Source organism: Fusarium coffeatum, assembly GCF_003316985.1.
Source record: "Fusarium coffeatum strain FIESC_28 chromosome Unknown BRIP53273_contig_167, whole genome shotgun sequence".
Lineage (NCBI taxonomy): Eukaryota > Fungi > Ascomycota > Sordariomycetes > Hypocreales > Nectriaceae > Fusarium > Fusarium coffeatum.
The window spans coordinates 63,508-88,400 of NW_022157960.1; the positions used below are offsets into that span (position 1 = coordinate 63,508).

General features: G+C 49.1%; 6 protein-coding genes across 6 annotated transcripts; 3 read left to right on the plus strand and 3 right to left on the minus strand.

Annotated features, from left to right (window-relative positions):
- Nucleotides 1-2,860: 2,860 nt before the first annotated feature.
- On the minus strand, nt 2,861-3,178 carry FIESC28_07527 (uncharacterized protein; the record flags this gene model as incomplete). The annotated part of the gene is made up of 1 exon (XM_031161667.1): nt 2,861-3,178. The coding sequence occupies one exon, from the start codon at nt 3,176-3,178 to the stop codon at nt 2,861-2,863; it is 318 nt and encodes a 105-aa protein (XP_031014275.1).
- Nucleotides 3,179-4,384: 1,206 nt separating this feature from the next.
- On the minus strand, nt 4,385-7,231 carry FIESC28_07528 (uncharacterized protein; the record flags this gene model as incomplete). Its single annotated transcript, XM_031161668.1, has 2 exons — nt 4,385-6,879; nt 6,931-7,231. The coding sequence occupies 2 exons, from the start codon at nt 7,229-7,231 to the stop codon at nt 4,385-4,387; spliced, it is 2,796 nt and encodes a 931-aa protein (XP_031014276.1).
- Nucleotides 7,232-11,197: 3,966 nt separating this feature from the next.
- On the plus strand, nt 11,198-13,292 carry FIESC28_07529 (uncharacterized protein; the record flags this gene model as incomplete). Its single annotated transcript, XM_031161669.1, has 5 exons — nt 11,198-11,366; nt 11,573-11,600; nt 11,658-11,840; nt 11,899-12,047; nt 12,097-13,292. 5 exons carry the CDS (start codon nt 11,198-11,200, stop codon nt 13,290-13,292), a joined length of 1,725 nt encoding a protein of 574 aa, XP_031014277.1.
- Nucleotides 13,293-15,012: 1,720 nt separating this feature from the next.
- Nucleotides 15,013-17,739, plus strand: FIESC28_07530 (uncharacterized protein; the record flags this gene model as incomplete). The annotated part of the gene is made up of 1 exon (XM_031161670.1): nt 15,013-17,739. One exon carries the CDS (start codon nt 15,013-15,015, stop codon nt 17,737-17,739), a length of 2,727 nt encoding a protein of 908 aa, XP_031014278.1.
- Nucleotides 17,740-18,932: 1,193 nt separating this feature from the next.
- Nucleotides 18,933-20,746, minus strand: FIESC28_07531 (uncharacterized protein; the record flags this gene model as incomplete). Its single annotated transcript, XM_031161671.1, has 3 exons — nt 18,933-19,003; nt 19,059-19,932; nt 19,988-20,746. 3 exons carry the CDS (start codon nt 20,744-20,746, stop codon nt 18,933-18,935), a joined length of 1,704 nt encoding a protein of 567 aa, XP_031014279.1.
- A 1,912-nt stretch (nt 20,747-22,658) lies between these two features.
- FIESC28_07532 (uncharacterized protein) lies at nt 22,659-24,710 on the plus strand (the record flags this gene model as incomplete). The annotated part of the gene is made up of 4 exons (XM_031161672.1): nt 22,659-22,935; nt 22,996-23,324; nt 23,378-24,500; nt 24,547-24,710. The coding sequence occupies 4 exons, from the start codon at nt 22,659-22,661 to the stop codon at nt 24,708-24,710; spliced, it is 1,893 nt and encodes a 630-aa protein (XP_031014280.1).
- Nucleotides 24,711-24,893: the final 183 nt, after the last annotated feature.

Consider the following 24,893-nt stretch of genomic DNA (forward strand, 5'->3'; position numbering starts at 1 on the left):
GTCGAGGCTGATCATCTGCCATGGCAATCGAAACTATCGGGTCACCGTGCTGTAGCAAGCTGAGAGATCGTCAGCTAGGCCAGGCAAATACCGAGGGCAGAGTTTCTGAAAAGAGTGCAGTTACCTGAGAGGAGGATATTGAGATGGATACGACAGAAGTGACTAACAAAAAGTATGTTAATATCTGGCGAGTGTGTTTTTGAAGATGAATGGTTCTTGGTTGGCGCGATTGGTTTATTAATGAAGTGGTGACGATGACAATGGCCTCAGGACAACAGATCAAGGGTGTATGTATCTTGTCCTGGAACTCGTTCGGTCAATAAGATCAACTTTAGTTGCAGATGTCAAGTAAACGGTGCAGCCCTACGAATACACTCTTCTTTTTGTTAAACCTCAGCCCCAGATTTCCACCATTTAAGGCTAGAAAACCGCTCTACTTGCAGATCATTGGTCTTGGGAGCATCGAGAGACTCGATATCTAATCTTAACTGCCTAGGCTTCAAGAACAAACAGCCTAAAATTTGTCCAGAGCTGCCCGGCACAAAGCGACCTGCATATTCTGTCTCGCATACATGGCGCCAACTTCCTACAGTGCACCGAGATCTCCGCATTATTGCAGCAGATGAATGTCGCTTTACTCTGATTGTCAGGTACAGTACAGTCCTTGAGTGTTTGTTGATGGCGCCGCCACTCTTGTCTTGTCTTGTCTCGTCACATCAGTATATGCACGAGTCTTTAACATGCGATAGTAGGATCAGGTCGGCCGAGAAGAAGAAGCAAGCATGTCATCACTCCACTTGTCACGATCTTCAGAGGACCAGACAGTGGGCGTCGCGGAAAGCTGTCGTCAATTCAGGGGTCTCCTTTACGATATGCACTCTCGCTTTTTTCCCTTCTTCTATATCTATCGGCTCGGTTCAAAGTCCCGATGGCGTATAATTCCTGTCTGTTCGCCAAAAGAGTGATTACTGATATGAACCCTTCGCGGTTCACCCTTGCACGGATACTTGCAGACGGCACATGATTATAAAGCCTAAGAGTAAGAGTCTGGATATCTGGATGTTTGACGGATGTCGTCTGGGATAAGCAGGCTAAAGCATGGTACCCACGCTCGCCTGAATGGACAAGAGAGATCAGAAGCTACTATATGCTGTTGTAACCAAACCGCTAGGTGCCAACGCACACGTTAACTAACAGTTATGAACTGATGCGGCAGACTCCGCAGTGGGTGTGAAGTTGTGCCTGTCTCTCGATCTGGCTGCGGCACAGCAAAGTTCTCGGACTGACAGTACAGGACATGGGTATCTTAAGTCGGAGAAAAGGATCGAGAACTTAAGTGGGTTATATCCTATCTCGTGCTTGAATGAGAATAAACAAGCATGAGCTAGACCATGCCCTCGATAGGTCTCTTTAACATAGATCTGGCAGCCGACCCTCATTTGGTTCGATCTAGAAGCAACTTCGCTTACGATCTAGATCCTTGAACGCAAGATCGGTGGAGATAGTGATGGAAGGGTGTCGAGGGAATAGTGTCATTATCGTGTCATTTGTGCTTGATCCTTGTATAATCTTCTGTCTGTACATACAGGACTGACTTCTCAGGGCTGCGTATCGTGAATGGTGTTCATCTGCGTTGTCGAATTTCCCAGCTTGGCTAGCCTCTGCGAGGTTGACTTGGGTCTCAGGGCCTCAAATCAAGAGTAGATCTTAGTGCATCGTTGGTGCCGTGAGACGGAAACAACATGCGATTTGATTGTCTTACTATAGTAAGACTATGCCGTGGCCCGTGGCCACACAACTTTGACCCGAGCCTGCCAAGACGTGTACATTGCAGGTTGCGGTAGGTCTAGCAAGGGTCCCCTGTTGCTGAGGTTTACCTCGACATATTCAGTAATTACAACTAGTACAGTATATTATGGCGTCCTTGGGTTCAGATAACAACATACTATGGTACGTGCCATCTCGGAGGGATATCCGTCCGCAATCATTTGTGTCTTTGGCGCTCTTAATTCCCCAGACCGGGGAGACGGAACACAGCATAGAGGCGCTTCGGGGCTATCTGCATGGTGGAAGCAGAAGGGAAAATAAGGTGATGATCACAATGAACATGCTTCCTCGGGTAAGACAGATCTAGTCCCGCTGCGTTACGAAGTTCCTGCGGCTAACAGAAACATCACATACTGTACTTGTCACTCGTTCATCTTCAACTGTGCAAAGTCTCGATCACTAGAACTTCCACTTCGAACATGATCTGACTCCTCCAAAGGCCATTGTTCGATCTACCCTTAATTCCGGGCTCTAAAAGTGCAAATGGGCGTTGCAGGTCGAGCTGTTTGTCTCACACTAATGCAGGCGGACACGGTCACTCCACCAAACCCATGCAAGGAAGACTGTCACTACTGTCACTGTTTATACAGCATAATAATAGATGCCGTTGCTTCTGTATGTTGTGACCGTTGAAGGAAAAAGAAAAGATACCCTGCTTCGCTATGCCTAGCAAGACAGGAAAGAGCAAAAGAGAAGTAAGGGAAAAGATCTTGTTCTGAAAAGTAATCGGTTCACGCCCCTTCCGAAGTCACAGATATTTCGATCCTTCATGGGACATAGACTACACAGTCTCCATTGTTCCCAGTTCCAGTCGGTCTCTAACGAGATAGGAACCCCAGGGTTTGTATCCGATCGCATGCTTCGATAACATGCTGTCTGCCATAGTCGAACAGGACGTCTAGGGTGTTGTAAGTATTGGCGACAAAAGTAGAGCGACTGGATCACGATATCTTACCTTAAGCGCAGTCTGATCAAAGCTCAAAAGGTACAGAAGGCGAGACAGATGGCGAGATCCATATCGTAAGAGAACCACCTAAGTCTGCTTGTTGCTTTCCTTGCAAGACTTGGTACCTCCATCCTGGGCACCGCCATCCTCATTAGCAGTCTCCTCGACGAGAGTATCCTTCTTCTTGGCGGTCGCTTCCTTTTCAGCCTCGGCACGGGCGGCGGCCTGCTCACGATGAGCTCGAGAGCTCTCTCGCTTATTCTTAGCCATCATACCGACTCGAGTGAGGGTGTCGATGGTCTTCTGGTCAGTGAGACCAAGGGTCATGCGACGGAGATCTTCGCGGGTCTCCTCGCTCAGGGGTTGAGAGTCACTGTTCTTGTGATTGTTATGGTTATCAGACATTCTTAATAGCGAGCGACGAAAAGTAGGTAAGTTTGCTTTTGCAAAAACCGATTGATTCTCGCAGAGTTGTCGACGACCGGCGAGGAAGGAAGTGTCTAATGTCAGTCGTTACAGATCTTGGAAGAAAAGGAACTCGTAGAGAAGGAACAACGAAGGGACTCGGAGGCTTCATTGGCAATCTCTGCCATTAACGCAGCCTTTCTCGACAATGGAAAGAACAATTAAAACAAAGATCATTTGAAAACGAGGGGTGCTTTACATGAGTGGGTAGAAAATGAATGTTCGTTTGCTTTGCAGACGATAACAGGCAGGGCTGCGCGGCGAATGAGCGCCTGAATGAGCACATCATGAGGAGCTCGCAGTTTAACAATAGAGCACAAACGTGGTTCGCTATTTACAAGAGCACAAACCTAAGAGCTCAGTTGTTTGAAGGTTGAGAGCGTGCGACTTCGGAGAACCTGACCTTTCAAATCTAAAGGAGCCAAGTATACATACAACAAGATCATCACGACAACCCGATAATGTGGTATCTAGGTGTTCAGTTCACGTTTTATTAATAGATATCCAGCTATATGCCAATATCTTCTGTGTTAGACATGAGGAGAATCGTGCAACACGCCTTTTTGACTAGGTAATGGGCTATATGACGAGGCTTGTATTTTGCGGCACTTGGAGCGCACTGGCATCCATTCTGTCCGCCTTGGATATCTAGACTAGACGGTTCTGAGGGAATGTAATGGAAATTGTAATTTCTTACCAATAAACATCGTCTGCTCTCTGATATATCGACCAACACGAGATCATGCCAACCCAAGACGCATTTATGTCATAAAATGATCAAATTAACTATCTATGCCATGTATTCTCAATCTGAAATTCCCATCGTGAAACTCCAGACATCATTGTTGACCAGACTCTATAGTCTTTTGTGTGTGTGTTCATGCCTCATCTCAATATGAATCCAACGGTAAATAAAACAAAACCCACAAGCTGCTTCCTGTCCCTGCAGGAAGACAGCAACATGCTTGGATTTACAAAATGCATACGTTTAATGCCCAGCAGTTGAGATTTACTGACTGGCGATATGGGGAATCTGGGTAAGCGCAAAGCGTAAAGGTCGTGATTAAATTCCAAATGCAAATGCAGGGAGATGATGATAGTCTTGCGTGGTGAAAATCCAGAATCTCTGTAGTAGACAGGCGACAATTATTCTTCGGACTTTGTCGCGGTTGCTTCATGTCGACCCCCCGTCGAGTCAATCTTCTCCAGCGGCTTGTCGTCATTCTTTGAAACCTCTTCGGGGGGCTCTTCGCATATTGAGCTCTGGTCGGCCCAACTGACAGTTCTTTTTCTTCTCTTCGGGGTAGCAACGTTCTCTTCGATTTTGTCTTGAGCAATCGCGTCCTTGTCCACGGCGCTGACACTCATGCGCGGAAACTCGGCAGACTCTCGAGTCGGTGTCATGGGGGGCCGGCTTACAGAGTATTTGGATGCTTGCACGCGCAACGAGCTGCTTCGCATGCGGCTGATTCGGGACGTGTCGCCCCTATTCATATCAGCATCCCACTCTGCAAAATCCTTTGAACTCCATGAAGCACGATGGGTACGACCACTCCGAGGCAGACTATTGACAGAGTGCCGGGAACTGGCACTGTTTGTCCGGCGCGGTCGGTTCAGTGGATGCGCTGGATGAGACGGCACTTGGGATCTCGTGCCCTCCAACGTTGGAAACGCATTGTTGTGGGTGTTACGCTTCACATTGCTCACGCTGAAGATGGATTTCGACAGCTCTTCAAGTTCGTCCACGTCGTCCTCTTTGGGCTTCGTAGTACCCGCCCTATCCTCCATGTGTTCGAAGTATCGGACACGAAGATCGTCAATTTTCTCGGGGAAATCCTCACGGTTCCGGGATAAGGACATCCACGTGGAAACCATTCCGAGCACGATAAGAACCAAGATAGCCGCCGCAAGAAAACATTGGACCACAAGAATTATCATGCCAATAGCTGTTGCTGCAACGCGGCTCAGGTCCAGAGTTCGCAAGAAGGCGATGGAAAGGCCAGTGGTAACAATCTTGGAAATTGAAAGTAACCAGATGGCTGCTGTTGTGTTACGAGAACCCTCAAAGGGCTTGAGTTTGATGATGATGGTTAGAGAAATGATCTCAAATATAAAGAGACCATAGACTTGGGCCAAGGGGCTCGCACGGCCTCCGCCGATAAGACATGCGCGCACAAATTGGTAAGCCAGGTACACTGTGAAAAACCACCATCGAGAGAGTCGATATCGAGCCGAGAGCCATCCAAACCGCTTGATGTAAGACTCATCTTGGTGAACTTTGGGTCGCTCGGGGTCTTTGTCAACAAATCTGATACGTCGGATTGGCAAACTGGCAAACAGGCGTGGCTTCTGTGCTTGTTCCTCTTCGCCTATCGAACTCTCAAGAGTCGTCGCAACAAATGGGATCTTTTTCAAAATCTTGCCTTGCTCAAAGCGTAGAGTGTCAGACACAACCTCATATTTGCCCTCACGCAATCTTGTCGAGCAAGCATAGGCTGTAAAACCGGCGAACCCCATAAACATGACAAAGATGACGGCGGCGATTGCAGTTGGCCCTGGAGGCCCATTGATCGAGAATTGGAACAGTGTAAGGGTTGTCATGACGAAGAACGCTATGAAAAGAGTTCGCAGCAAGCCTGCTACCAGATATCCAAGCCAGTGCGAGCGGAAGTAGTCGAAGCCATCTGACTTGGTCAATTTGCACTTGGCGCACAACTCAAGTGTGAGCTTGGCAAACGTTATGAAAAGGGCGACGGCTAACAAGACGACAAGAAGCCAAATGAGACCAATAATGAAAGCATCATTCCGAGGGATCCCAAGTACAGATAAAACTCCCGGAAAGCCAGAGTAGTCGCCCGGTAGTGGCATTCCTGGATTCCGAGGTCCTCCGGCCCAACTATAGTCATATGGATTGCTAGAGTTGAAATCAGCCCGGCGAACGAGAGAGTGTAGAACGTCATCTTGCTGAACAATAGCGCGACTCTGTAGGCTTCGGCCGAAGATTTGTTGGGCCAGACCGCCTCCATTGTTGATAGGAATCGAACCTGCAGAGCCAACCTGGCTCGCGTTGCCTGAAACGCCTGCGAAGGGACTGATAGCCCCGATCATATCGTCGGTCGCGAACATACCAGCGGTCCATGCAAAGTTGCTCCACCAGGCCGGAAGTAAAGCAGGCCAGTTGACAGACAGCGCCCCCGAGAAAAAGATCGACTGGAAAGTCTCAAAGATGATTAAGATTGAGAACGAATGGGCATAATGCATTCTCATGTGCTGGATTTGCACACCGTAAATAGCAGTTGCGAACGAGGCCAAGACTGCAAACACGGTGAAAACTCCTAGGATCGTTCCGACGATCTCTGGCTGTGAGAAAGTCCTGCCGTTGCTCATGGTGGCCTGGAAACATCCAATTTCGGTCTGTGTCGAGTTGGCAAAAATCCGCAGGCGGGAGAATCCTTCCAAATCAGGAATGTTCAACGCGATTGAAGGGATGCCGGCGATATCGTCAGCTGAAATCGAAGTAGTGATATATGCGTTGACAAGCTCTCCGGCCTCAAGTGGACAGAGACTTGTGATGTTAGCCGCGCATGGATCGTAAGTCTTATTGAAACGCTCCTCCCCATAGACCTCGATAGAGAGATGCACTGGAATCTGGTCAGAAGAGCCGGAAAGGCAGGATAGATTTCATAACTCACTCATGACATTTTCTCGACGGATATTGGAGCTTCCGTATAGATGAAATGATACAGTGAGGTTGTCAGAGTAATAAGCTGTGTCAAAGCCAGTTACATTGAACAAACTTCCATCATTTAAGCAGTCATCGAAGTCGCCGGTATAGAGCGAAGGGGTCCTGCTAACGTCTAGGCGATCGTGGAATACACCATCGTCGCCCGTCCCATTAATGAAGATTCTATCTTGGCCGAATACAGTTGGAATAACACCCAGAGCAGCAAAGAAGCAAAAGGATGCTGCTGAGGGTCGTTGAACCACGAACATTTTGACGATCAAGAAATGATGGTAAGGGGTCGGAAAAGGCGGAATGCGGGCGAACCCGCCAGGGCAGATTCTACGATACAAGTATCGCTATCGGGAGTCGTTTGCTATTCTGAAGAATGGAAGGGAGTGTATAGTGAGGTTGAGGAGTCCGGCGGTGGGAAATCGGTCGATTCGGACATGAAGTTGGGGAATGCAGGCCTTAGAATTGATGTTCGCGGTGAGTGTTTTCGTTCGCAAGCCGCTATCCTAGCGGTCAGAAGTCGTCGCAAAGCGTAAACCAGTCGTTACGAATCGTCAAACATTGGAAGGTTTGTCAGAGAAGAGAAGACGGGAGACGCCGAGTAACGAGAGATTAAAGCTTGGTGTTCTTTGTGCGAATGCAAGATCTCGTGTTTGTTTGACGTAGCCCAAGACACAATAGTGGCGCGGCTAAAGATCGACGGGAATTTAAGGTTGGCGCTGCAGGGGTTCTAATTAGGGGAAGGGGAGTCGACCTGACAGTTGTGAACTCGCCAAAGATTAACAAAATCCGAGAAACACGATATGGCTCATTCAACGCATTTTGGTGGAATCGACATGTTCAAGACACCGAAGCTATGATGACGACGAGAACCTAATAGTACATGTTGCAAAACAAGGAAGGTTGGGAATAAGATCTTGGAGAAGCCAACCACATTTTCTGGCCAAGCTTCTAAAATTTGGAGAGGAAAGCGTCGCAAGCTACTAACCTGACCTACCACCTGCCTGGGTACTCTGTAGACTACAAAGGTAAGTACTAACCTAATCCAGATTGCACCTTCCCAATTATCTACCTATCTTTCAAGGTGACAGGTTGCGCGCAGTTAAATTGACTATCTCACTCAGATGCTTCTCGTTTCGCTTACAGAGTATTCCAGTCAGTGAATTAAATGAAGAACACGCGACAAAGTCCCTTCCTCCCCCAAGTCATAGGTAGGTACGATAGGCTAGTTTGCATAACGCAACACGACTCAAGCACAGTTTCTCGCCTTGCTCGGGGAGTTGGCTCGTATCGATTGGCCAGCAGCGCTTCTTCAAAGCCAAAATTTAAGAGGCGGGGAATTATCCTTTCCACGTGTCGAGCTTCCAACGATTGCGGCATCTTTCTCAAACTTGGCAGTAGGAGGGTAGATCTATGATTGGGTGCAGTTGGGGAAGACGAGCTTATCAACTGACAACGGCGGCCACACATTCGTTACGAATTCATCACTCTAATGTATTTGCTACGTACTGTACGTTGCACGGCCGATGAAAACAGGTACCTATGTGTATACCTTAGGGAGCATTACTTTTTTGTTGAGACAATCGCGTGAGGCTTGGTGGATTATGGTGCATATCTTGCAGACCTTCCATCATTAACCATTTGCCACAACTAAGTAGCAGTTGGGCATATGATTCTTTCAAATCATGTATGACTGTGGCTCTTCCCTGTAGGCATTACTATATTGGAGTGTTCTATATTGGTAGAAGCATGGACTGCGTTTCCGGAGCTGCAGGCGCTAAATATCCTCTGCCGCCAACCACAACTTTTTACAAAGCGGCTAGACCAGCAGATACTCCCGATCGACCCTGCAGCGAGCAATGAGCTGGCTCAATTTCGGTACAAATTAAACAACGAAAACGTTGCTTTCAGACTGTTGGTAGCAAAGGCAGCCCCGTAGTGATGATTCTTGGCTTCCTTATACAAATGGCGCCGGATCAAAGACCGGGACTTGGCAATACCTACTACTTTGGTACCTAGATGGCGACTGAAAGCCACAAAATGAGCATCTAATTTGTATGATAAGGCTTGCACCGCCCATTTCCTCGTACCTATTTTATAACACCGAGGCCCCAAAGGTTGTTGTCTCAAAGCTGGCATTAAATCTACCTAAAAATGGATGTTTAAAAGAAACCTTCACCCACCAGCACATACAGCGAACTGTGCCGTTGTGTTCAAGGTTGACCTTATCTTCATGGAGCTGTTACGTCTCCTAGCGTCTCCTATCAGTACATAGATGAGAATCTCTCTCACTAAACTGAAGTCGAGGAAGAATACGGCCGTTTTCGAAGGATAACTATGCCAACAACGCTCGAGTATTGGGCAATGTATGCACATATTCTGTGCTATGTAAACCTGATCGCCAGGGGAGTTACCAACAATAGGCACTCTGTATCTGATACGAAATCCAATGGCGCAGCGCAGATGGTCAGATGCTGACCAACCATCGAATCCTTGTCTTCACGGGTTAATTTGGTGTGAAGAGAATTCAATGGATGGGGAGTCTCCAAATATCGAGAAGTTCTGCTTCTGCATGACTTTGTCGATCGGTCGAGCTAACTACAAAGAAATTGTCGCATTAACGTCAGAGGATTGCGCGATTACTAAGAAAAGAACTTTCATCTATCATGACTGAGGGGAACAAGAACCGCGCTTCTTTTTTTTTTTTCTCCTTGCCTCCTTGCCTCCTCTGCCCACCTTTTGTCGGGCGATCGCCCGACAACCGCATTGACTCGGGGAACCTCACGCCCCAGTCGGCGGGACTATCCCCAGCAACCACTTTTTGAGATGCGAGGTTGCGGAGGAAGAGGGCCGGGTTCAAGAAAAATGGTGATTCTGAGGATTGACATGAGATAGAAAGCTCGTTGAAGTGTTGAGATAAACTACAGGCATCATGATAAGCCAATGTGGTACTTAGATCAGCTTTTCTAGCACAACAATATGCCAATATTAAAAAGGGCACAGCTGTCGCTCATTCTCAGGAAACGGATGGTGGGTATGAATGGATAAAACGTGGGTTATGTGTGGATGAGTAGGTGGTCGTGCCATGGAACATGTCCGCAGGATCTCTTGTTAGCATTCTTACCCTTGCGATGAAGATGGATACGGAGATGCAGACTTACGATAGATTGGGGGGTTAAAGAGGGCCTCTACTGCAGCTGCAGCGGTTGAAGATTTCACTGCAACCTACCTAGGTACCCAAGTATGGCAATGCAGTACAGTATTACCAAGCCTCGAGGTACCAGGAACTGGTTTGTTAACCATGGGAGATTGAAATAGGAAAATGATGATCCATGTTGTACATCCAACCCTACCTTTGGTACTCGTAAGTTTGTAAGCTCTACAGTTGAGCAATTGCAGCAACAGTACAGGTATCCAAGCCATTGTGTCTAGTATTGTAAGTGTACAATAGAGACTCTCCTCGGAAACCGTCTCCTCTACCTAAATCTGTCATCATGATTCTCCAAGTTGTTTATGGCCGCCCGAGAGCGATGCTCCGACGACCTACTGTACCTAGTGCCGCCGTGACTGGTAATACAGTACCTGATTGGCCTCTCGCTTCGTCGGCGGCATGTATAAGCCTCAAGTCCCGAGCACGTCATTGAGAGCTAAAAACCGCAACCCCATTAATTCTTTCCTCTTTCTGACGGTGAGGGCCGCGAGCTTAGTCGATGCGATGCTTTGGCGGCCCGTTCAACACAAGGCAATTGGATGCAGTGGCCGATTTCGTCCGTTTTGCCAATGGACACGCAATTTTTTCCATCTCTTACTCGTTCTTGGGCTCGCTGCAATTTCTGGTTACACCCCTCCTATCCATCTAACCCCAGTAATCATTGTTTGAACTAGGGACGGGGAGAGGAGACTAATCATGACAGGGTGAATGTAGAAGACGAGGTGGATGAGCATGAGGATCGAGGTACTTTTTGGTATTACCGCTGGTAGATGATTTAAAATCGAACCAAGTCCTTCTCCGCTGCCGATTCTCATTCTTCTCGTTCTCGCCCTCTGTTCCTGTTCGTTGTCTTCTCCCGGATAACATTTGTGCAGTCGTTGACACCCCCGATTGCGTTCTCTGACTTCGGTTTCTGTTTTATTAATACAACCCCGAGAGATTCGACTCGACTCGGTTTCTGAAGTTTCAATTTCTTGTCAACTCTCCCAAGTACACCACAAACCCTCACAGCACAATGGCCAACACTCCTCATGGTGGTGTCCTCAAGGACCTCTTCGCCCGTGACCTGCCTCGCCAATCCGAGCTCCAGGCTGAGGCTCAGGAGCTTCCTGCCCTTACACTCAGCGAGCGACACCTTTGCGATCTTGAGCTTATCCTTAACGGTGGTTTCTCTCCCCTCGAAGGTATGCGCGGAAACTTTTTTTTTTTTTCCTTCCTTCCTTCAATTTTATGTCGATCTTTTTGATTCCCCCGCTGTGATGATGGCGCGCACGGAGCGTTGACGAGTCGCGGTGCCCCGCCCCCGCATCTCCGATCACCGGTGTCGTTTGCGACGGAAACGTTTTTTTTTTTTATCGTGAGAGAACAGCCATTGACAATCAACTCTTAGGTTTCTTGAATGAGAAGGATTACAATGGGTAAGTTAATCTAAGATTATGTATCTAATTGCTTCATTGGCTAACAAAAACTTTCAGCGTTGTTGAGAACAACCGTCTTGCCGATGGTGCTCTCTTCTCCATGCCCATCAACCTCGATGTTAGCCAGGCCGAGATCGACCAGCTTGGTATCAAGACTGGCGCTCGCGTCACTCTCCGCGATTTCCGTGACGACCGAAACCTTGCCATCCTGACCGTCGAGGATGTTTACCGACCTGACAAGTAGGTGGCACAGTGACTCCGATTATGGTTGTTGATAACTAATACGGGTGCTTCACAGGGTCAACGAGGCCAAGAAGGTCTTTGGCAGCGATGATGACACTCACCCCGGTGTTAAGTACCTCTTCGACACCGCCAAGGAGTTTTATGTTGGTGGTAAACTCGAGGCCATTAACCGTCTTGAGCACTACGACTTCCTCGACCTCCGATGTAAGCAATGGCAGCCATGATAGAAACCAAATCGACTAACGTTTACAAGTCACTCCCTCTGAGCTCCGCGCTCACTTCAACAAGCTCGGCTGGCAAAAGGTCGTTGCTTTCCAGACCCGAAACCCCATGCACCGTGCTCACCGTGAGTTGACGGTCCGCGCCGCCCGCTCCCAGCAGGCCAACGTCCTCATCCAGCCTGTCGTCGGTCTCACCAAGCCCGGTGACATCGACCACTTCACCCGTGTCCGCGTCTACAAGGCTCTCCTGCCCCGTTACCCCAACGGTATGGCCGCCCTTGCTCTTCTGCCCCTCGCCATGCGAATGGGTGGTCCTCGTGAGGCTCTCTGGCACGCCATCATCCGCAAGAACCACGGTGCTACCCACTTCATCGTTGGTCGTGACCACGCCGGTCCCGGTAAGAACAAGCAGGGCAAGGACCACTACGGTCCTTACGATGCTCAGGTTCTCGTCCAGGAGCACCAGGAGGAGCTTGGCATTAAGATGGTCGAGTTCCAGGCCATGATCTACCTTCCCGACTCCGACGAGTACCTACCCATCAACGAGATTCCCGAGGGCACCCGCACTCTCAACATCTCTGGTACTGAGCTCCGACACCGTCTCCGAACCGGCAAGGAGATCCCCGAGTGGTTCTCTTACCCTGAGGTTGTCAAGGTTCTTCGTGAGGAGAACCCCCTCCCCGCTGAGAAGGGTTTCACCGTCTTCATGACCGGTTACCAGAACAGCGGAAAGGACCAGATCGCCCGTGCTCTCCAGGCCACTCTCAACCAGGGTGGTGGTCGTCCCGTTTCCATGTTGCTCGGTGAGAACGTGCGACACGAGCTCTCTCCTGAGCTTGGTTTCACCCGCAAGGACCGCGACCTCAACATCCAGCGCATCGCGTTCGTCGCCTCCGAGTTGACCAAGGCCGGCGCTGCTGTCATTGCCGCCCCCATTGCTCCCTTTGAGGATGCTCGCAAGGCTGCCCGTGACCTCGTCGAGAAGTCCGGTCCCTTCTTCCTTGTCCATGTTGCTACTCCCCTCGAGTACTGTGAGAAGACCGACCGCAAGGGCGTCTACGCTGCTGCTCGCAACGGTGAGATCAAGAACTTCACCGGTGTCGACGACCCTTACGAGGCTCCTGCCAAGCCCGACCTCGTTGTCGACCTCGAGAAGCAAAACGTCCGCTCCATCGTGCACCAGATTGTTCTGCTCCTCGAGAGCAACGGTCTTCTCGATCGCCTGTAGGCGATGATGTTTTCACGAATTATCTCGGTGACTAGCCGAGGGAGATACCCGCCTACCTGCCGATTGGAGTAGGAGATTTGTTGCTCTACAAAACCTTTGCAAATAACAGCGCAAGTATAAACGGAATTGGCGTTAATTTGAATGAGATGGAGATGGAAAAAGAAGCGCGAATGTGCTGCGTTACATTACGTTGCTGGTATACCTAGACGAAACCGTGTTGGAGTAGATTTAGTACCGATACGATGAATGAAGAGCATGATCAAACGAGGTACTTTCAGAAGCGATAATATGCAATGCAAGTGATATGTGGGCTTGTAGACTTCCATGTCAACCTATCATGTCCAACAATGTGACGGCTGTCAGTTGTGTTGGGCTGTGAATGGATGCTGGAGAAAGCTCGTGACAATATGCGCGCTTAATGAATCGTTGGATCTTGACGGCTGATATTGGGCAGCACCGCTACAAGCAGGAGCGAGAAAGAGTATGTATTGGTCGTAATGATGGAGAACACAATGCGTGGCAGCCCTTAAAGTTAGACGCTCGAGTCATGTTATATTTAGCATGCGTTTCTAGAAATAATATCAGCTACATCGCTCTATCGAACATTCTCATACCTCTCTACCCTGGTTCCATATATACTGGGGGGGCCAAGCGATCAAGGTGGTTGGTTGGTCGTCACCCGATGACGCCCAGCCTCCCGTCTGCTACCCTGCAAATCTCGGAAGTACTATCGAACGAAATAATTCAAGCAAGTCGTGGCAATCTAAATTGGTTCTTTGCTTAATTCTTTCTGCGCTCACTGTTCGGGAGCCAAGGCTTGGTGTGCCTGTGCCCGTGCCCAGCGTTGGCTTAGGTTGTTGAACATTGCCAGGCTCCACAAGCAAGTTTGGGAGAAGGGAAGTCAGACATAAACGAGAGCCTTGATAGTAGTTGGGGCTGTGTTGTTTGAAGATTGCGCGTATACCTATAGTAGGTGTGTAGGTACATACAACAGTTCTGTACAATAATGGTTGTGTTGACGACAGGTTTAGTCGGGTATTAGTAGGTTGACATCATTTTTTACCGACCGTCACCGTTGAAGTTCCTACGTACGATCCGTACCCGAGCAAGTACCTTCCATGCAAGAAAGTCCAAGCTTCCCGATCCCCTTTTAGACGAGTTGTTAAATCGCAGGTTGGGGAACTAAGATACGACCCTGATCCAGGAAGCATTGAGTGAATTGCCTAATTCTTGTAACGTATCTTCGGCCGTGCTTCTAACGGTGAGAAACTGGAAGAAGGAAAGGAGGTACAACGTCTCGACTCTCGAAGGACCTCTCACTCCCGTCCTCCTGCCTTAGTGCCTGATTGTACACCTGAGACTGTTTTACAGGGAAGGAACCAACCAAACCCAAGCCTGGCACGCACTGCGCTTAGCTCCCCATGCAACTCACCTCACTTTCTACAGCACAACCATCCCCTCTCCACGAATTCGCTTTTGCTTCGTTGCATCCCAAGTCTGCCCAACATAGTGCTATCTCTCACTTGGCAGCCTGAATCTTACCTTGCATCCTCCTGGCTTCTTTTTTTCTATTGCTCCAAGAGGCTATTGCTATCAACTCCCTACTGCGCCCACTATTCTTGACCGCTTTCTTGAACCCCGTTTGGAATTATCGACCACAACGACATTAACCGCGAAACTACAACCATACGATATTCTCACCGTAGCTCCATGGTCAACCATGTCCTCCAAGGACCAAGACGTCGAGGCCCCAGCCGATGAGCGACCGCAAGAAAAAGAAAAGGTCCGACGCTCAAAATCCGAACGAAAGGAGCGTAGAGATCGCGACCGAGATCACGATCGAGAAAGGGATAAGGACCCTGAGCGCCGCCGACATCGCACATCTCGACCTTCTAGGAGCAAGCTTGGAAGCGAAGCCAGCGACAGTCTTTCTCACACATCCAGTCGCCGCCATCGCCACCGCAAGGATAGAGAGAGTGACGAACATCACCGTCGGCATCACCGCACTGCTTCCACCAGCGATTTAGCCAGCTCTGACATTGCAAGGACCTCGACAGCAGCGACATCTATCTTGTCTGACCGTATTTCAATGCCTTATCCATCATTTAGCAAGGCACACAGCAAAGAGGCTATCGTTAGTCGCGATTCTCTATCACTCAAACCCCCGACTCGTGAGCCACCGGCGCCTCCTACTGCCGAAGAGCTCACATCCCGTAGGCGATCTGGCGGTAGCAATTCCAATGCGCCACCTAGTCCACCCCCAACAGACCTGGACGCGGACAAGACTGCTGTAAACGAAGAAACCCCGGATGAACCAGCCGACGAGGAACCTACGAATGAGGAAACCTATGAAGAGGAAACGTTAAATGCCGAATCACCCAGAGACGAAATTCCAAGAATTGAGACCCCAACCGAGGAACCTCCGGCATCAGAGGCTGGGCTGAAGAAATCAAAGTCGAGATTGTCTAGTCACTCTCGATCAGCTTCACGAAACGAGGAGCGTTCCCGTGTTAGTCGCCGATCAGGAGCTTCGAGTCAAGCTACTTATGTGAAATCTTCGCATCGTTCTGCTGAAAAGATTCGACGTTCTGATTCACGGGCCTCTAATTCTTCCCATCGCTCTGTTCATCGAACTTCTTCCACTAGAAGCCACAGAAAGTATGAAGCAGATGGTCCGTCCTCCCCCTCTAGTGCTCAGGATTCCTCTCCTAGAACACCAACTCAAGCGCCTTTCCCTCATGGATATCCCGATACGAAGCGTGAGACCCCCTCGGTTATCGATGTTCAAGATGTCGATTCGAATCTGCATTCAAAAACGGCGACTCCTGCCTCTGCTTTCGGCATTGCCCCTCCACCTCCGCCTCCGCCGCCGGCACTTGATGTGCATGACATGCCTCGGGTTGATTATCTTCTTCAAAACGGCGGCCTTGCTTACACAGCTCCTAAAAACTTTCTTTCAGTGCTGCCTCGCCAAAACGGTACACGACCTTCTAATCCTCCCCTTGTCGGAACAGATACTCTCTTTGCTCCATTTCATAACCTACTAGACCAATACAACACTGTACTCAGCAAGCAAGGCTCAATCGCTGTCGCTACTGGACATCGTTCGGTCGCTCGTCGGCTGTTGGACCGCCTCGAGAATGTCTTTTCTCGTGATCTCCCTCCTTATGGCTGTACCTGCGTCATGTGTGACAACCCACACGAGATCCACGATGGTCTCAACTGGGGCGATGTCTTGGAGTGGGTGAGTGGTCGCATCGAGCTTCCACAGTGGCCTCCTTTCGATTTGGCCGAAGTCGGTACTAAGGCTGCTGAGATCTCTGGAGATGTACCTCCTCGACCTGCATCACCTGTTCAATTGGATCCGGATATTGCGGAGGAGTTTAGAGAGCACTATCTTCGCCAGTCAAAAAAGGTCCGAACTGCCGTCGATCGATGGTTGTCTAACACTGGAGAAACTCCAGTACCACCACCTCAGGATGTCGACGACGAGACGTTATCTTTTGCCATTCTTACAAACCTCGATGCTGAAGACCGCCCCTACTTCAACGCTATCATGACCGGCTCTAAGGAGCTGAAGTCATCCGTTCGTGCCCCCACACCAGGGCATCGACCTCGAACAGATTTTCTTATCAAGACTGGTCTCGCATTGCAACGCTTGTACCGATTGCAACAGGTTCCTCGGGATGCCGAGTCTGCTACATACCTGGTCAAAAATCCCCACACTCACGATCTTTTGGTCGCACTTTCCAACATCAATAATTCCGAGTGGGAGATCCTCATTTCTGGGCGATTCGATGGCTTCCTCTGGTCTGGGGCCGATGACGAGCCTCAGACACCGTACCCTGAATCTCGAGGACCTACACCAGCTAGTTCCTACTATAACACACGAACGATGAGCCCGGGACCACGAGCTTCCTCATCTTTCAGTTCAAGAAACACAACTCCATTCTCGGTGTACTCCCGAGGTACGACACCAGCCTCGTTTGTTAGTGTCAACACAAGCGGTGTGCCTGGAAGTCGGCAAGCTGTTTCCAATGACGAGGAGATGGAGATGGCAGCCATCGCAGAGATTGAACGGGAGATCTACAAGGGTATGGAGACTTTGGAAGATGCCTTTGAAAAACTACACAAGAAGGCTGAAGTTGTCCGAAATGCATTGCGTCAGCGGGGAGCCGGTTTGATGCAGAACCTGCAGAACCGCCGTCGTATCGATGTGCTTTCAGGTCCCAACTCTGGTAACTCACAGTCTTCGGGTTACGAACGGCCAGCTTGGGCTGGAGAGAGCGATCGTGATCCAGGCAGTGATGACGACTGGGCTTTGGACGATATTGACATCATGCCTGATGATTCGGCCAGCAACATCAGCAGCTCACGACATAGACGACCTAAGAGGCGTACGGAGCGGCGAACACCTGCGCCAATCAACGAAGAAGACGAGGATTGAGTATCAGATGTGATACCAAGGACTCTATGAAGCGATGGAGGAGGATTACACGAATGATGACAGAAACGTTTGAAAGAAGCGCTTTATTTTTTCAGCATATAAAACTCGAAATCACCAGTTCAATGTCGAATGTCACTAAAAACTTGTTTGATTGAGTAACTACTTGTCGGAGCAGAACAGGGAGATGGGTGAAAGATGATTGTCAGATACCACATGTACGCAAGACGTTGGAGATTGGAGACACGGAGTATCCTTGATCATGATCAAAAATATCAAGTTTTGCTTTGCTTTTCATACTACTCTGCTGTTTTTACTGCCTTTGCTACGGGGGGGGACAGAACATCTGTCTAGAAAAATGACATGTCTCCGAGGGAGAGTTTGTCAACTTTGTATGGAATAGAGGACTTTGCAGGCCTGCACTTGAGGCTGTCGTCTCGGTTTTATTTTTGTTTTGTGATGGTTTTGGAAGGATGAACGAAGGGAGACCTGTATTGGTCATGAATAGATGTCCATGTCATGTTTAGGTCTGTTCACTGGTTTATTGATGGATATACCTCTGCGTTAATGAATTGTATAAACCCAAAATGATTTGCTGTAGCCCAAGTAACATGAGCAAGTTGTGACTTCGTCAACCCCTTCCAAATTTCAGAATCTCAATTCATTGGATGAACACAGACCGAAACATCGACCTCCAATCAGCTGTGTCTTGAAAAGTCTCATCGTACATTAACATGGTCATGGGCATACCTCATAACAATCCCTATTTACAATTCATCATCACAGCTTATATAAACATCGAAGAGGGTCATCCCTTTTCCATTCCGTCCAACTGCCAACGCTTGACACAGGTCAAAGAGAAACTGATGAACCCTTCACTTCGTTCCCTTGCGTCTTCGCCTCGATCCTAGTTTCTAAGTATCCCTGGGGCCCAGGCCATTCCTTGGGAAAGGGGGCCAGTGTGCATGTGCACTGGACCGCATGAGGCTGAGACAATCTCAGTTCAAGTAATAGTACAAATGATCTGCTTCAAGCAGAAAACGCCGGAACTCTTAGTCCCTTTTTTTATCTTGAGAGTGGCCGTTAAAAATTACAAAGAGCTAGGCGAAGTAGGCAAATTTTCTCACATGACGATAGCTATGAAAACCATGGTCTAATGGAGAAAAAGATTTTTTGGCATTTGAAAAGCTTTACCTCTAGCTGTAAAGAGACTCGAGGAGGTAGATGACACCAAAAACAAGGAAAGCGGTGGCACCGCCAACAGTGACTAGGGGAAATGTTAGTTACTCGTAGTTGAGCATGAAGTTAGAAATTAGACTTACCAACTTTCAGACTGACTCGGCCAGCTATAGCACGGCCACCAATGACAGCAACACCAGTGCAGATGGCATGGCCACACGTAGCACCCAGAGTCACCCACCAGTAGTCTTGACCAGCAGCCATGGCAATAGTAGCAATCTGGCTTCGATCACCCCATTCGCCAAGGAAAGTCATGATAAAGGTCTGCACCCAAGCAGGACTAAGGAGCAACGAGCAAAGGTTGGTGGCACCCTGAACAACGCTGGAGACAGCACCCGAACCGGAGCGCGAGTCTCTAACAGGAGACTGGGAAGGCGATCGAGGAGGTGACATAAGACGATTGCTGGGTCGTGACCTTCGGCCATTACCATTCATGCCCATCTCCAGAGTGTAGGCGGAAACGGAATCACCCCGCTTACGGCCCATTTCCTTCTCCTTCTCGGCAAGCTCTTGTTCGACCTCATGCATCTCAGCAGAAACGCCCTCGTTGGGGTCCATTTGCATGCCCTCCCGCATCAGTTTTGCGCCAAAAACGAAGAAAAGACCCGCAGCAAGGAAGCTAGTGACGCGTTTGGGGATCAATGTAGGAACAGCATGGCCCAGAACAGCGGAAAGAACAGTCATTACAAGGAGAGCGCCAAAGGCGGCGGTGAAGACAACCATGCGGTCGTGCTTCATCGCCATGAGAGCTGCAACCAGAAACGTCTTGTCTCCAATCTCGGACACCAAGATCATAGTAAAGGAGAGCACGAAAGAATGGAATGGTTGGATGATGCTCTCTTCGTCATGGGGTCCATCGTGTGTCGTTCCTCGGCTCAAGTCAACCGGCGGTGCCTTTGCAGGATCTTGCACAGGTTTGTTTTGTCCGAGGGGGCGGTCAGGGAGGTCGGCTGGCTTCTACACAATAGTCAGTCATCGTATTACAATTTCGTTTACAACAGTGACTGCTTACCTCTAATCCTGCAGTGTAGTCGCGATCCTCGTCTTTACTAATGACGGGCTTCGCAGGCTTGGGAATCACGTCATCTGCCTTTCCACCAGTGGTATCGTCCTCTGTCTTTTCTCCTTCAGAAGCACGGATCTTTTCTTCTTCGCTGTGTGGCAAAGGGGGTGCCTCCTTTGGCGATGAGGGTTTCCTGAATGTTTCCTCGCCTGCCAGGTCCTCTTCAAGCTTTCGGGCTTTGTATCGCTCTGTCACACCGCCCTCGGTGCCAGTGGTACCCTCTTGGGCGTGAACGCGGGCCTTGTCGAACATGACGCCGTCGTTGGATTCGGGGATCTTTTCACCGTCGACTACAGTAGGGTCATTTGGTCGACCCTTCAGCTCGGGAAGAGAGTCAGGGCTGGCATCGGCCTTGGTCGCAGCATTGATTCCGGCTTCAGACTCAATATTAGCACCGGTGCCAGTGCCAGGAGCTGAGCCAGAGCCGACTGCAGCACCAGATCCCGTATCAGGTATAGCCTCAGCTGGTTTTCTGTGATCCTCTGTCTCGATAAAAGGTCCATGATGAGGCTTTCCATCCCTACCGTCGACAGGGGCGTCCTTTGTAGGAACATCATGGCGCTTCACACCAGCTTGAGGAAGGACATCAGTCTGTTCCGGAATCGTAGCAGGGCCAGGTATATCGGTAACGTCGTGGGAGGATAGAGCGTTCGCTACGGCGGGGAGGAGAAGAAGGATCAAAGGTGAGTGCTTGGTTCGAATCTTCATGATGGGCAGTTGCAGTCGTTGTTGTCGGCTGAAAGAGATTGGGAAAATTGACAAGCCTCAAGAAGACTGCCAGCGGTCGTGGCCGCGAGTTGGTTAGGTGATCCGGGATGTTGGTCGATCAGTCAAAATAAGCTGAAGCCGTGGACTTTGCGACGATCCAAGTCGCGTGTAACGTAACGTGGGCAGAATAGACTTTGCGGAGATGGCGAAGTCGAATCTGATGCTGACACCAGACAGTTCTCTGGCGAAGTTGATCACCGTGCACAAAGTCGAGACACACGCTGATTACAACAGTATAAAGACAAAAAGGAGTAAAGAGGTTGGAATGGATGTCTGGGTTTGAATATTGAATTGAATGCTTTGGATTGGTCTGGTAAGGATTGGCTGTAATGGATACGGATACATAGGGGCAAATCGAAATGGAAGATCCGCTCCGTACGAGGCCCTGGACATCCCTTCCCAACAGCTGCGGCTGCAGCCCGGGGGCTAAATAATGATTACAAGGGTCTCACCCTGCTAGAAGGGCCCTAGGAGATGTCCAGTGCCAACGTGGCCCCAGCTGGGCCACGCTAAGCCTCAAATAGCTTAAGGGCCAAGTATTTTTACCCAAGCTTCAGGGGCCGACTTCATGATACTAGCCAGGGGGGTCTTCTATGGTTAATGGTCACAACTTCAGAAGAGGCCCGGGATGAAGTGAAGAATCTCGGTTTGCTGAAACAAATATCAAAGCGTGGCAACATTGACAACAACGGCGATACGATCGTGTTCCGGCACCAATAGGGCGATATCAATATTAAGTAATCTTGCAGTGAAGGCTGTAGCTGGTCGGGTCTATTCTCCCACCAATTCCAAGGCATAATACCATTCATTCACCCGCATGCTACAGATATAACCAATTTCGTGATCTCATAACCATAAACACCGAGATACCAACCACTCACGCAACGGTGTTCTAGATATGGCACCATCTCGCTCCATCAATTGGACCTCCGTTGAAGCCTCACATTTGAACTGCCAAGTATCGGATATCGGCAGAAATTTGGGACCCAAGCTCTCGGTCATCTCTTGGAATGTTCATAGACATCAACTACATCAGGCTGAAAAGCCGCAAGCTCTGGTTTCTCGCTCTTGGCTCAGAGAGAACTCACGTCATTCGACTGGGACAAAAAACTTTCAGGTCAGTGCTTCATCATCTAAGTTGAGCACAACCTGGTTTCCTCTTCGTAAGGAGGTGGTTGACAATGATGAATGTGCACTTCAACCTCTATCGAGAAATCCTCACACTTCTAGACGTCTTGGAAGCTTAGAATATTAATGTTTAGAGTACCGGTACATTAATAGATGATAGTGATGGCTAAAGTGTTACCAAAAGTGAATGCTTCAAAGTGCACACAATTAACCCTTTGACACCCGATGACTCACTCATCCACCTCGATGTTACGCGAGTTTCCAGACAGTATAAACAAACAAGAGGATTATAGAAAACTATCTACTATATCATCGAATTCGCAGGTAGTGTAACAAGTACAAAGGGAAATATCGTGTATCGCATTCAAATCATATACAAACAATGGTTTAGGGTAACCTGCCGCGGGTCTTATCTTATCTCCGACCGATGTCGTCACAACCTAGCTCCGGGAGCTCCCCCATTGTAGTACCTTCATTCAACAGCACCTCATTCGGAGCGTTACGCTCATCGCATCATTGATATTTCGTCGAGCATTTGTGAATTTCGTAAAGCTTCATATCATTCCAAACTTGCATATATCGAGTGACCTACTTGCCTCATTATATCCTTGATAAGAACGAACGGCCAGTTTTACCGTATCGCCCCTCACATCGCTGTGCTTAGCAAGCCTTCTGTCGACTCTCACCCTCTCCCGCGCTCTGCAAAATCTCGCCTAAGACGATCATGGCCCCTCTCGAGGAAGAGAGGAGTTCCCGGCCTTCGTTGACAGATCAAAGTGATGAAGAGTCCCGTAATGAGAGTACACGTGAATCATCAGCAGGACCAACATGGTACTATGAAATAGAGGAAGAAGATGATCAACCGGATGATGACGAGGAGGAAGATGAAGACTATGAGGATCAGCCTGACGAAGAAGACGAGGAAGATGAGGACGATGACGAGGACGACGATGCAGTTGAAGGAGGTGTCGGCGCACAGCGTCTCCTAAATATCGTTCGAAGTAATTCTCAACATCCCTCTCCTCATTTTGGAATACATCACTGACATGTCGTGCTTAAAGCTGGCGCTAGGACAGGATTATTGACCAGGAGACAACTACTTGCCCTGATGCAGGACCCTAACCTGACCAGTGTTCTGTTTCAAGACAATGCAGATGACGACGCAGAATTTCTAGATTGGCCCTTCAGAAGACGTCGAACACCGAAGGATCCGAATCGCTTTCCCAAAGTCCCAAGCGAGCAGGGGCTCAAACTTATGCGATCAGGAGCCTTTGGCGCAAACGACTATAGTTTCGGAGCTAAGAAGCGTTTAGCCATACGGATGCTTGAGCGGGAGCTTGCTTTGGGAAATCGCGAAGATAGACTGCGGAATACCGCTCTCATCAACCAGGTTGGCTTTGCGATGACTTGCGTATGAAGATAGTCGGACTTACGATTGTTTAGGGTCTACTACCCCAGACAAGGGCAGAGAAGATTGTTCATTTCGATGACCCAGTTTACTCTGGACAGTTTTCTGACGATGGCAATTTCTTTTTTGCCTGTTCTCAAGACTTCAAAGTTCGAATGTACGATACTTCAAGCCCATACAACTGGAAGCATTATAAGACAGTCTCATACCCGTGGGGCCAATGGACACTCACAGATGCCTCTCTGAGTCCTGACAACAAATGGCTTGCTTATACCTCGATTCAAACTATGGTCTCAATAGCTCCTACAGATCCAAATGATACAGGCGACCCTTATACACTGGATCTTGACGACGGTCCGCCTCGGCATGGTTGGCACGGACGACGCGGATTTGGCATCTGGTCCGTTCGTTTCTCTGGCGATGGAAGGGAGCTGGTAGCAGGAACAAGCGCTGCTTCCATTGTTGTATACGATATTGAGTCACGAACTGTCCTGGAAAATGTTAGGGGGCATCAGGATGATGTTAACGCAGTATGTTTCGCCGATAAGATGTCGCCGCATATCCTTTACTCGGGGTCCGACGATACAACGATCAAAGTATGGGATAGGCGAAGTATGGGCGATAACCGAGAGGCCGGGGCTTTCGTTGGCCATATTGAGGGTTTAACGTATATCGACAGCAAAGGCGACGGACGATATATCCTCAGTAACGGCAAAGACCAGAGCATGAAGCTTTGGGACCTTCGAATGGCCATGTCTACCGACCGGTACACCGAGCTTGATCCCACGCGAACTGTCAACACGAGCGGTTTCGATTATCGAGGGGGAGTTTATGACGATGAAGATTGGGATGTGCATCCTCACGACAACTCACTCGTGACTTTCCGAGGCCACAAAGTCCTTCGAACTCTTATCCGGTGCCACTTTTCACCCCCATCGGGTACCAACTCAAGATACGTGTACTCGGGCAGTACAGACGGTAAGGTGTACATATGGAATATGGATGCAACATTGGCTGGAGTGGTGGATGTCAAGAAAGCGACAATGCGCACACGGCCGATGGATAACCGCCATCGCTTTTATCATTTTGATGAGCCAGGTAACTGGGGCACTTGTGTTCGCGACGCAAGCTGGCACCCCAACGCACCTCTCCTTGTTGGTAAGTTCATCCACCCTGTCTTGAGGCGTGGGCTAACCCATGACAGCTTCCGCATGGAACGGTTACAACATGGCCAGAGGAACTTGCACTCTGCATTCTTTTAATGAGCACACTGATGATGAAGGAGACCCACCGATGGGCCATAGTGTCAATCACGTACTTAAGGAACAGCCCGAGTTATATCACAATTCGACATATGGGATGGACTGAGCCAAGATTGCAGAAATAACAATGGATATATTTTGTACAATTAATCACCGTAGCCGTCTTCCTTGTGTAGGATGTTTCTCAATCCCATACAGACAGCCCTTTGGACGTGAAAGCACATCTTCCTTCCCATCCATATGGCGTTCAGTTAAACTCCAGCGTAGAAGTGTGTCGCGTGTCCGCCAT